This window comes from Aythya marila (genome assembly GCF_965140915.1).
Source record: "Aythya marila genome assembly, chromosome: 3".
Classification (NCBI taxonomy): domain Eukaryota; kingdom Metazoa; phylum Chordata; class Aves; order Anseriformes; family Anatidae; genus Aythya; species Aythya marila.
This window is the reverse complement of record NC_139044.1, coordinates 117,522,255-117,534,836: the sequence shown is the minus strand read 5'-3', so window position 1 is coordinate 117,534,836 and position 12,582 is coordinate 117,522,255. Positions and strand designations below refer to the sequence as shown.

General features: G+C 44.2%; 1 protein-coding gene across 15 annotated transcripts in view; it reads left to right on the top strand.

Moving 5' to 3' along the window:
• HMBOX1 (homeobox containing 1) overlaps positions 1-12,582 on the top strand; it is a 117,468-nt gene that overhangs the window by 65,303 nt on the left and 39,583 nt on the right. For all 15 annotated transcript variants that reach the window (XR_014317329.1, XR_014317330.1, XM_082758426.1 and 12 more), the window contains exons 5-6: positions 812-922; positions 7,616-7,769. Coding sequence is in view for 13 of the 15 variants with exons in the window: in XM_082758426.1 (XP_082614552.1) it covers positions 812-922; positions 7,616-7,769 (265 nt within the window). In the remaining 2 variants the exon portion in view is untranslated. The remainder of the gene's footprint in view (positions 1-811; positions 923-7,615; positions 7,770-12,582) is intronic.

Sequence of the window (12,582 nt, the reverse complement as noted above, 5' to 3'; positions counted from 1 at the left end):
CTCACTGCCAGGGAAATCGCTGCAGTTATTCAGCAAATAATTTTCAAGTGAACACACGGTTCCCCTCCTAGCGCACCTTTAAACCTCTTGCTTTATTTGGTTCCTCTTCTTCTCATCATGAAATGTCCCTTTCTGCATTGATCTTTCATTTGGCGGCATGCTTTGGAAACAATGGCACTAACTTCTAGGTTTCTTCCCCTTTTAACTATTTTCTTAGAAGTCTTATTTTAAAGATTCTGGAACTTTTTGTCCCTAATCCTGCCTGGATATGTAGGGTTTGAATCCTTTTTGTTTTGTTTCCTGGCTGTTGCAGCAGCTGCTAGCTGTCTTGCTGCATTTCTGGGGTGATTTGATCCATATCACATAAACCCTTTGTGCATTTATCTCCCTTCTTATTCTAGCACAGAATGATAAAAGTCTCCCCGGGATCATTCCCTGTGTGTAACAGTGGGTGAGGGACTTGTTCCCGGTTCACAGATGAAGAACTTTTTGAACCAGGGAAGCTGTGGTTGAGAATTGGCCAATTCAGTGTCAGCAGATTCGGCTTCCCAGTTTGTGCCCTACTTGCCTGGAGGCTGATTGTGCTGAGCCCGGGGTGAATCTCGAGTGGGGCTGAAAATAGCAAAAAGGGAGAAGTTGAAGCAGTGAGGGATGGGGGAAGAAGCTTGAACTCTACTTTTTCTGTGATCGAGCCATTAACATTGAATTTCTAGGCTTTGTAAGACAACACCTTTTGTCAATACATAAACCACTTTAAATATTTTTCAAAGACCAAGTTTTCTCTTCCTCCTTGTGTTTTTGTTTCCTCCAGGTATCAGTCAGAGCCGGATCTCCCATTGGCTGTTGCAGCAGGGGTCGGACCTGAGTGAACAAAAGAAAAGGGCATTTTACAGATGGTACCAGCTTGAGAAGACAAATCCTGGTAAACAAATTCACCCTAAACAGCTCCTGCTGTTCTGTTTATGGAGAAAAAAAAAAAAAAAAAAGTGCCTTTTGTCACTGGTTTAGATTATTACTGATCATTTACTTGGTGGTGTACTGACGAGGTCTTCCCTCTGACCAGTTTGCTTCTTAGGAATAAATCTGAGCTTTGCTTGCAGCAGTTGACCTAAAACCAAGCCATGGATAGCTCTCTGGGGTTGTAGGTCAAGCTCGTGGATGGGATGCGTTGATAGCTGGAGATGTCTCTCTCAAATCCCACCTGCTTCTCTGAATCTCAACATACATCTTAAATCTATAACGAGAAATAAAGCTCTGCATTGTCTGTGGCACACCAACAATCTTCAAAATCAGTTGAATTAATTTCCTTGCATTGTTTTTCTCCATAGATTTTGTTTGACCACGATTCTTATTATTCCCTTTAATGGTTTTATTGTGAAGATCAAAATATTTACATTTAATTTTCCTTAAACAATGGCATGATTAAATTAACTGTAATTGTTTTAAGGAATTTAAGACTTAGCCTCTCTAATGTGAATTTGGCTTCAATATCCAGAGCTCTGTTAAGAAGAATTCCAGTGAAAACAGATCCTCAAGACTTCTGCTTTGTGTGTGAGCTGTAAATCAAGAGGCTCCAGCTGTCAATTGGCCTGAGAATACTCTAGCTTAAAGTTGGGTGGGTTCAAAGCCAGAGCCAAGCCTGTCCTTTCTGTTAAGCATCTAGAAAATGCTGTAAGGGATGAATGTGCCAAGGGTTGTGAAGTGCTGACAAGCTGCAGGGATGGCTAAGGAGCCTTGATTTTCACAGTGCTCGAAACTTTGATACCAAGGAGCAGCAAAAGTCCTGGAAACCTTTCACTACCAGCATCTTTGTAAGCCTCATGTCGTACCCCATGAAGTAACTCTCAGCCATTTCCCTCTGATGGAAGATAACACCTCCAAAGTAGTGGATAACACTGGAGGTTTCTTCAGATGGTCTATTTTAGGGGAAAAAAATATTAAATTTCCTCTCCCAGCAATGAAAACTGCTGCATGGGTTTTTCATTCATTCATTCATGGATTTTTCATGAATTTTTCATTCGAGTATTGTTTGGAGCTGTTTAAGGAGTAGCGTTCTGGTATTCTGTGTTGGGAAAAGAGAATCCTTAGCACAAAATTAGCACTAAAGTCTTTACTTCTCCCTCCTAGCCTTCTTTCTCTCCCTTTATCCACAAGCTCACGTCTTGTTTGTCCTTTCAATCTTGAGAAGCGTCTGAGGAAGGAAAACTAGCGACGCTGAGGTTTGCAGCTTCAATTGAGACAAATCGACACGAACCTCTACTTGTCTCATCCACTGTGTCGCTGAGGTCTTGGTTCACTTTTCTTCGTGCACACATGGGAAAATTTCTTGAAGAGTGGTTATTTGAGTTTAACCTTTTTTTTCAAGGCAGAGGTACCAGACAGCATTTTCAAGAAGTGTAAAAGGCAGAATGGCTCCTCTGCCTATGCCAAGGGATTATTTGGATGCATTTAAATTCCCTTCAGAACCAAACAGCGTTTGGTTTATTTTTAGAGGCTGAGGTAAGGGTGGGGAGGCTTGGTTTTCCTGTAGCTGTTGGCGAAATCTAGTTGAGGGAAATGTGATTGTATTTATTTATTTATTTTGGGTTAATCCACTTCCTTAAATTATCGCCATCTACTGTATTGCAGGTCAGGCTGGCCAGCCAAGAGCGTGCAATTAGCATGCAGATGTGCAAGTGTATGCAGTGTGCTGTGGAAGAGACCAACCTTGTCCAAAGAGTCCTGGACTTAAATTACTGCTGTAGAACCAATTTTGAGCCTAAATTTTGGGTGATAGTTGCAGTATCCTGTAATTCCTAGCCTAGACTGGCTGTTCTTTCTTCTGGTTGCCTTCTTTAGAACCAGAAAATGAGAAAATCGTTGGAGTCACAAAGAAGGGAAATGGTTGTTGCAGGGCTCGTCACTCTCAGCAAAAGACTGCCCTCCTCTGATAAAAACTTCAGTCATTAAGTGAGCCGCATGACTTTTTTCTAGTTGCTGACTTACTCAGCAGTAAGTACCAAGACATTCGGTTTTCTGGTCTCATATCCCATCTTTTCTGATTCCTGCTGGTGGGAGTAAAACCTCAGTCCTTCTCCTTTGTGCTGGAGAATTGGAATCACTCAGGAGCACGTTGTGTCTGAGTTACCCAAGGGCAAAGGGAGGTTTTTGGGAACTTCTAGTTCCCTCATTTGTTTAATCCTTGTTTTGGACACTGGGGGCCTTCAGACCAAGTCCATTTTCTGACAATTCATTTCTGTAGCAAATGAAAGAAAACTTACAACTGAAACAAGTTTGCAGGACCAGGACACCAGATACAACCAATTCGTGAACTGCGAAGGAAGAATTGTCTTATGAGGAAAGGACTGGAGATCCCTTGGCAGACCTGTGGTCTTTCCTGGGCTCTGCTAGCTTTCTGTACAACTTTTAGCAAACGATTTCCCATTTGCACCTCGCTCTCCCCTCTGCTAGGTAAAGATGAGGCTGCTTCTTGTGCGTGACTTGCCTGTAAGGTCCTCACAGCAGGGGCTGTCTTCTACTGCACCGAGCCAGGAATATCTAATAATACACGGGACAAAAAATAACTTCTAAATGCATCAAAAGAGATTTTCATTTTCTCTTTTCAAATACGTGACGGTGGCGCATAACGCTTTTAAATCATCCACTGAAGGACTTCATGTTGCCAAGCTTTGGGGTGATTTTGAGGTCTGCTGTTCAGACGTTGCTAGATGCTGCTCCTGTGCAGAAAGGACTCAGCAATTCCACCAATTCCATTATTTGCCAGCTTGCTTTGGCCTCTTGAATATGCTCTTTGTTGTTTTCTTGCTTTTGGTTGCTTGTTTGAGCAGATAGTTCCTGTATTTCTCGTATCTTTGGTGACAACAGCAGGTCAGAACAGTGCAAAAGGGACCGAGTCTCATGGATCAGGAAAGAAAAAACCTTTCTGCAGTAGGCAGAACTCAAAAATGTCTCAATCAGTGTTTTCCTGGTAGGAGTAATGTCAAAGTTAACAGCAGTGCTGCAAATTCCCATGTACCAGTGACCGTACTTTTTTTCTGGAAAGAGCTGCCAGTTAGGGTGAAAGGCGTTTTTGTCTCGAGGGGAAGAAGTCAACGCTAAATGCTAGTGCTTGAAAGATCTTAAATCCAATTAACGGGGATACTTTTCATTTAGATCGGGCATTTTTTGGACGGGCACCGCATCTCTCGTGTTTCATAGAGGACCGGGAGCATTTTGGCAGTGGATAAATAGGATTTATTTCAGAAGCCAGCGTATGACTGCATGGAGTCCTGTAGTGTTCTGATGATTTTTTCCGAGCTCCCGTCTTTTAAGTAAATAAATATTTCTTTTCATGCTGGTAGTTAGCCCGATCGGTTTGGCTGGAGCTGGGTCTAGGGCAACGTGGAAAGTTTGCTGTGGAGTAACTGCAGCGTTTCTCCTGCCTCCGTGCACTGCAAACTGGAGCTGGCACCTAGAAGTGAGGGGTTGGAGTTGCAGATGGATGTGGCCTGCTTCTAGTTAGGCTGGATGTTAGATTTCTGCCAGTCCTCCCTAACAGGGAGGCAGCTGTGGTCACCTTGGAGGAAACCCCTGTGCTTCTTCTCCTTGAGCAAAAGGGGAAAAAAAAGAAAGGTAGCGCTTATCAAGATGTAGCATCTCTTCTGCTATTCCCACAGCAGCTCTTGTTTAGCTATAAAAGAAAAGCATAAAAAAAAAAAACACCACAGGGCTGGATATCCCACGAGGTTTGTGCTGGCAAGGTATTGTTTAGTGATTTACTATTTTACAGAGCTTCAGAGAAAATCGTCCCTGCTGTGATCCTTTCCGTCCAGGCAGTGAGCTGGGTAGGGAGCGTTTCGCCGTGCGGGCTGCTGATCCCAACCCAGCCTGGCTCAGTAGTGACTGAAAGGTGTTTAGCACACGGTCACAGGTCAGTCTGGCTAAAAATAACGTGTGACATCTCTTCTTAGCGGGGTAATACACGGTAGGTGCTTGCTGCAAAGGCTCGCTGCCGAATGGCTTCGTGGAGAAGGCTCGAGGCTGGCTCCAGCCTTTCTGTGCATCACCCCTGAATTGTGGGGCCTCCGTGGGACGCGGATCAGCAACTGGACGGGATGCTTTGAGAGCAGCACTCTCTCCAGGATGGTGTCTGGGGTGTGCTGAGAAAAGGAAGGCCTTTGCCACGAGGATTTTCATTATAGAGCTAGCGCTGTGCTGTTACAAAAAGTACTCAGCGATGGCAGGCAGTAAGAGAGGGCACTTTGCCTTTTTCTCTACAAAACGTGTTCTTCCCAGCCGGTTCACCTCTATACCCCGTACAGATTCTTGCTTTTTGATGCGTACACCGAGACAGATTTCATACCGCATTTGCTCTGCTTGCTCTGCGGAAAAGTTGCACTTCTTAAAAGCTCTTTGAGGGGATTGTGTAAAAAATAATCAAAATAATCTGCACTGGCAGCTAGGATGCAACTTATTAAGTTGGAAAGAAGCTGGGCGGAGCGAGGGTTGCCATGAAGCTTTGGAAGAGCAGAGTAAATGGGAGCCCAGAGTGGTCCCTGGGTTGAAGGAAACCAAGAAAAACTCTGGAGTTGACTTAGAAAATGTGGCAGCAGTGCACGTGTCTACCACTTCCACCGCTCCCAGATAGATCCAAGCACATCTCGTGCCTCTATGTGCATTCAGATGCTTCTGTCTTGTGTGTGTAAAGCCAGTGGTGTGTACTTGGCATTCGCAGCATACTCTTCTCTTAGCTGCTGCTGCTGTTGATGGTACCCCTTGGAAAAGAGAAATAGGGAAATGGATCTGGGAAGGCTACTAAATAAAAATAAAAAATCTTCGGTAAGTGAACCATAGCCGCAGGAGTAAACCGGTGCTTTAAATGCAGGTGTTTTTACAGCCTTTGTCTGCAAAATCTCAGACGTTTAATATAATTACCCTTATCTTTATGTTAAGCATCCCTGATATTTCCATATTCTTCCTTTTTCTTTAGAGCATAAAAATAAAATTTGTAGGTGGGGACAGTCCTTTGCTAAGACAGTGCAGGGAAAGCTAATTCCTTTTCCTGTTCTCCTAGACTCTTAAAGAAATAAATAATAACATATTTTAAATTTTGGATGTGTATTTAAAGCTTAGCAGCCAGATGCTGACCCAAACTGTGCAAATACTAGAAAGAATAGATAAGGAACTTTCCTTGAAATGGCCCCGTTTAATAAATTTAATAAATTCCCAATAAATTGACAGTATGGGAAGTATTTAATGTGTCAGTAAAACCAAGTGATACTGTGCGGGCTGTGTAGCTGGGAATTCAGAGTCACTGTCCCTCGTGAAGGTAAGGCAGGGGTTGTGGGATTCACTTCCTACAGCCTGCTCCAGGGGAAAGTTTTGAAATGTTTCTGGACTCCGCTGCCTAAAACAGATGCGAGCCCCTGGCAGAAGGGAAAACGTTCACCGTGCATGTCTGGAAAGGAACGCAGCCAAATGCAGAAATTGCTAATTTCTTGCTTTTTAACCGTAGGAATTCGTTTATTGGATAAGCTCTAAATTCCCTTAACCCCTTTTACCCTGCTAGAAATGAAACGAGCTGCGGTGTTTCCCTGACACGGGATGGTTTTATGGTTAAATCCTATCCATCCTGAGGCTGTGGGCCCAGGGGTCTGTCTCAGCCCTGCCAGGCTGCTTCAGCACCTGAATTCCAGTTGTGCTTATTGGGTATAAGCGATGATTTAGCTGTTTAGATGACTTTTTAATAGTGATTTTTGCTTAGAGGAGCAGCTGTTTCTTCCCCCCAGGGGTAGTCAGTGAGTGCAAGTCGTGCAGGACATACCCTGGTTCACGTCCCGTACCAGCTTCCCATCCTCACCACGGGATATATGACAGTTTGTTCCCCCAGAGTGTCTTGGTTTGTCTTGATTTATTATCAGAGAGCCTGTTGTGGAAGGAATCAGGGGTGAGTTTCAGAGGGCCTTTCCTGAAGGCACTGTCGAGTCCTGTCTCCCACTCGATGCTTTCCAGCTCAGGCTTTTGGAAAGGAGAAATACATCCATAGAAAGGGGACAGAAGAGGAGAGGTGTGATGTTAATCTGCTTTCAGTGACTTTTCCAGGCAGGCTGGCACTCAGGAGCCCTTATTTGCACAGGTCACAGAGCATGCTTCTATCGGCGGAGCTATTTTAAGTATTTACTCAGCTCTTTGGATACATCGAAATACCTTTGCTATAAATTTACCCTTTGCTTCCTGAGATGTCTGGACAGTTAAACAGAAACCTGCTATTTCCCATTTTGGGGCCAAAAAAAGCACAGCCTGAATAAAGCCCAGCTGAGGCATGGCTCACCCCTTCTTTACGACACTTTCCCTCTTGATGAAGACAGAAGAGCATTTCCAGAGTGGCTGTCAGCAAAGAGGACGAGCTGTTACGTCTCCCTTAGATATCCATGGTCACCTTATTGCTCTCTGGCTTGGAGGTTGGGGACGGGAACTTTAGCTTTGTGTGTCTTTAAGGTGTCTTTGTTTGATGATGCTTTACATTTGTAGTTTGAATGGTTTCATCGTCTGTCTTGTCTTTTTTTTTCGTGAGCAGGAGTGAGAAAACGGGCCTGATCTTTAGAGCACTGGGAAACGCAGTGTTTATTATTCGTAGGGGCTACGTTAAGCATGAGACCCGCTCCTATCCCAATAGAAGAGCCAGAATGGAGACAGACGCCTCCCCCAGTCACAGCTACCTCGGGGACCTTCAGACTACGGCGAGGCAGTCGGTTCACGTGGAGAAAGGAGTGCCTGGCTGTTATGGAAAGGTAGGTCGCTGTGGGGTTCTGCACACGGGCATTTGAAATCCTTTTTCCTGCTAGCTTTGTTTTCATGGATGTGATCACATTTGTCAATGACAATGTTAATCACGGTATTCTGTATGGCAGAGTAGGAGGAGCTATTTCAGACTTTTTGTTGCTTAAAAAAAAGTGATGTACCCCTCTGGACACTATCTCATATTCTGTAGCTGCTAAGCTGCTCTGCCTTTCCGTCCAGTCTACTCCAGGCTCTGTCTTGGTGGGGTTCTGCACACTCTTTACATTTCTCCTTCCCAATCTCTGCTTTATCCTGCTAACATATCGAGTGATCTTATATTTGAGAATGGTGTTTCAGCAGCACTGTAATTGTTCAGGATGCAGAACTTTGCTTAAGAAGCAATAGATTCCCTCTCCAAAAAGGCTCTTACAACCCTTTTACGTGAGCTGGGAACAGTACAGAGCAAAGTGGATCTTTCAAACACATATGCAGAGTGGCAGGTGATCATTAGAGCTCCCAGCTCTTCAGTCCTGCAGAGACGAAGCACTCTGAGCCCGGACTCCTGGCTGCCAACGTGCTTTTCCTTTCCCTCTGCTTACAGTAATCTCTCTTTTGTGGATAATATCACATAATAAGAAAGGGCTAGTGAACTCAAACGTAGTTTAGGGATGAATGCTTATTCCTGTTAAAGGCTAAGTGGCTGGGAGGAGTTTTCTCCCCTCCAGAAGCGTGAGGAACCTCCTTTCCCTGACAGCACCAGATGATGCTTCGTGTGCGCTGTACTCCCTAGTTTGCAGCTCCAGAGTCCTTGGCCATCAGATTTTAAGAGTGTGCTTCTGCCATTTCTGTACTACTGCTCCTTCTTGCTTGCACGAGGATCTTTTGAGCTGTTGAGGAGCAGGGGGGTGTCTCTTTTTGACATACTAAAATACAGAGCTCCCTCAGGGACCCAAGCCTGACACACAACATGAGCATACTTCTGGGATGCCACAGGCCATCACAGGGACTTTGCAGGGCTGAGGCCAGTAACTAAAAGTGTTTGTTCCATATTCTATCCCGGCACTGCAACGTTTTCAGCTTTGGCTGAACATTTCTATAAGGAAATAATGTAAATGGTTAAAATTTGTTGTGCTTTATTAGACCCAGCTAATGCAATGCCCTGGTAGAAGAGGGGTCTGCATTTGTCTGGTGTTCCCCTCTGCGTGGGCAGGATGATGTGCAGTGTAGCCCGATGGCTAGGACTTCGAACTGTTTGTATGACTGCAGGAGGTAGGATGACAGAGATGTGTACCTTTTGGACAGTGCCATCTTCTTGTTAACCCCTTGTGTGTGAAATATTTGGTTGCTCTGAAGTAGAATTAAAGCTCTCTTGGGCACGGGTGCTTTTCTTCTTGGTTTCTGCCTGCCCTAAGCTGCAATTACTACTCCTGTTTGGTGTTTGCATCATGATATTGCCCTAGACTCTTTGTGCTAGGTGCTGTGGAAACACAGAGCAGAAAGAGAAAGCTAAGCAAGCAAGCAAGCAGTGCTCTTTCCTCCTCCAGATCTCTCCCAAAGCCCGTCTCTGCTGTGCCACTCCAACTCAGACAACCTGTACTGGTTTGGTACGTGTCTGTCAGAAAGGTTTGGGTTTGGGTATTAAAAGAAGCAAGTCGGTGTTGACATCAGAAATCAAGTACTGTATGCAGATACATAATCACCTGATGTAATTTTTCGTCGCCCTCTTTCTTCTTTTAGCCACTCTTGGTTTTGTTCCCTGCATCTTGTCTCGTGCTCTGTCAGGTATTTACTGCCGGAGGTCTCTTATTCTGTGGTTATGTGGAGACTTCTGCCACGTTGCCTTAATCCTGGCTTTAATCATCATTTGCCAAGCCCTTGAGAGGTCACCGCAGGCAGAGCGTTTCACAACCTCCTGGGTAGGTTCTGGAAAGCATGGCCGAGAGTTTTACTGGAGGCAAGAATACAGTAAACTCGGGCCGTGGTAAAAGCTTTGTATGGCAATAAAACTACACCATAAAGCAAGTGGGGGAATATGGTTGCTTAACTGTGCGACTTTAATAGGCCTGGCGGAGCCGTAAGGATGAGCTCTTTTATGTGACAAGTTTTGAAACACTGGGAGGAAAACGCTCTCGTGGGAGCCCTGGGGAGAAGCTAATTTCACTTACAAGTCACCAGAGTCCTCCAGTAACACGCCTCGGAGCCCCGGCCAGGCTGGAGGTAACCAGACCCGTGGATGTCTCGAGCGGATCAGGTTTGCTTGGTACCATAGGGTCAGGAAGCAACACCTGGCCCCTAAAAACAGTTTTTGGCATTGCGTGTGATCTGGTGCCAGCTGGTAATTTGTGTTTTCCTCTACAGGATTAGGTTTTGACTGGGAGTGGAGGCATTGTACTCGGTTTGATGGACTACAGTCCTTAATTAAATGTGTTTCGTGTTGTGTTTGAATGTCCTGCAGCATCTCAACGTGCTTTTGGTGTGTGCAGGGATTTAGGCACCTCATTCTCAGCTTCTTTTGGGGATATCTCAGCAAAGTGCTTGTTCATCCGGGCTCTCCTGCTATTCAGCAGGGATCTAGAAGTTAATTCCAACACGCTGCTGCAACTCGGGAGTGGTATGTGAGCCCTTCTACCTACGAGAAAGGAGCCTTCTGCAATGACACCTAATTTTGGTGATTTAGCTAGGTGCCTAAAGGAAGGAGGGCTGAGTCTGGACATCAATGGAAACTCCTGTGTAGGTGATGCAGAACTCCTTTTTCCCGTAAACTTGTAAAACGTGGCTGTGAAGCTGTATAAGCAGTTTTTGGATGAGGATCAAAGTCTCGGGCTGCTCTGTGAGTTAATTGTGGGATGCGCTTTTGACTTGGAATCAGTTGGTATGAAATGCAGTTGGTAGAAGTCAGTGTGTCATAGCAGCTGAGAGCACTTCAAGGGAAGAATCTGAATGTGATTGCAAAAATGAGAGAGATTCACTTCCAGCAGGCTCTCCAACTGAAAATGCACAGCACTGCTCAGGATTTGGTCCATGAACTTCATGAGAAAGGTGAGGGTTGAAGGTTGAGGGCTCCTCTGTTTGTAAAGATGCCAATCAACACTAATTCCAGCGCAATTAATTACTACGTCGGTGCCAACCTGATGTAATTAAGATTATAGTGAGGGCCACCACATGTATTTAAATGTCTGCTGTGCATAAGTGTCCGTGTGTAGGGTATGTGTATTAAAGAAACTAATTGGTTTATACTAGATTTCCAGAACGCTGCTTGTGGTTTCTGTAATTCAATTCTGCAATCTTTACTGCTTTTTTGGAAATTCTCCCAGGATGGTTTATTAGTCGCTAGGCTTAGATTTCGGACAATAGATTCAGAAAGTCTCTTTCTCCCTTTCCTTTCTATTTTTTTTTTTTAATACCGCTCCGAATATTTATGCTCTGAAGGTTAAGAGGAGCAATAGTTCCAGAAAGTAAAGTTCTATATTTAACTGCAGACTAGGTGTGGTTCAGACAACTGCAGTGCAAGCTCCCTCTTGCTGCTGTGCTAGTGATATCAACCTTGACCTGTTCTCTTCTTGAGCCTCCTCCTCATGAAATATGCTGAGTTTTGTGAGCGCTGATGTTGTTGTGTGGCTTACCCTCCTTGGGGAATAGAGCTACGACGACGACAGTCCTTTCCATTGAAACCGGAGGTTAAACTTGAAAGTCTGGTGCTGGTTCAATTTCGTGTTCTCCTTTGTTACATCTTGTCCCAAAGATTTTTTTTTCCCTCTGCTTTACCTCTTTTCAACCCTTCTCATTAGAACTATGAAATTGAAAATCCCCTTAGGGTTTTTTTTTTTCTTTTTTTTTTTAATGAAGCTGTGTTGTCTATCTTTTTTTTTTTTTCCTCCTTCTTTAAGTTATTTGTGCTTCTCCTGTAATTGTATGTTGCAGTTGAGGTTTATCTTCTTTTTCAGGCAAATTGTTGCTAAAAAAACGTCTAAGATTGGCAGCAGAATCAATGGCTACACCCGTTTTGAGGCACTCTTGCTGAGTACCAGTGAAGACTGATGGGGGGAGGGCTTGAATGTTGTTTAAGTATATGCTTCATCCAAATACTGCATTAAAATAACTATAAATTCTGCTCTAAACAAAATGAGTAATTCATTAGTTGAAAATATTTCAATTTGTCTAGAGAGGAGGGACTTTTCTAGTGAGGGTCGTTTTGGTTTGTGTGTCTGTATTTTTATTGTAACACTTTCCATTCCTCTCAAAGCAAAGATGTAAAGAAATATTTAGGTTAAATAGGACTAAACGATACCGATCCCTATTATCCCCATTTCACAGGTGGCAAAATGGAGTCGGGTGCTCCACTTGGCTTTGTGAGCCACGGCAACTTTATTCATAAGAGAAATGGGTTTAGATTTCCCAAGATACGGAGGGTATCGTTTCGTGGTAGAGCTGAGCTGAATTAACAGTTTGTCACCATCTCATCCTTTAGGTGTTATCCTGTCTCATCACCCTTCTCGATTCCTCCTCCTCAGTTTCCCTACTGCTGCCACCCTGCATTGTGCCAGATACGCTTCTTGCCTGATGGAAATACCAGCCAATTCAGCTCAGTTTGGAAAAAAAAAATATATATTTTTTCCCCTCATTTCAGTGAATTGATTCAGCTTGCCATGCAATGGGGGCACACCAGAACTGGCTCAGGGCAAATGACAGGAATGTACGACGGAGAGAGCAGGAAAGGGAAAGCTTGACAGGGAGATGTACACATTTTGTGTGATTATTGGTGGTGGTGGTTTGCTTGCCTGTATTTTGTTCTGGTTTTGTCTGGTTGGACTTGGATGTGTGGTC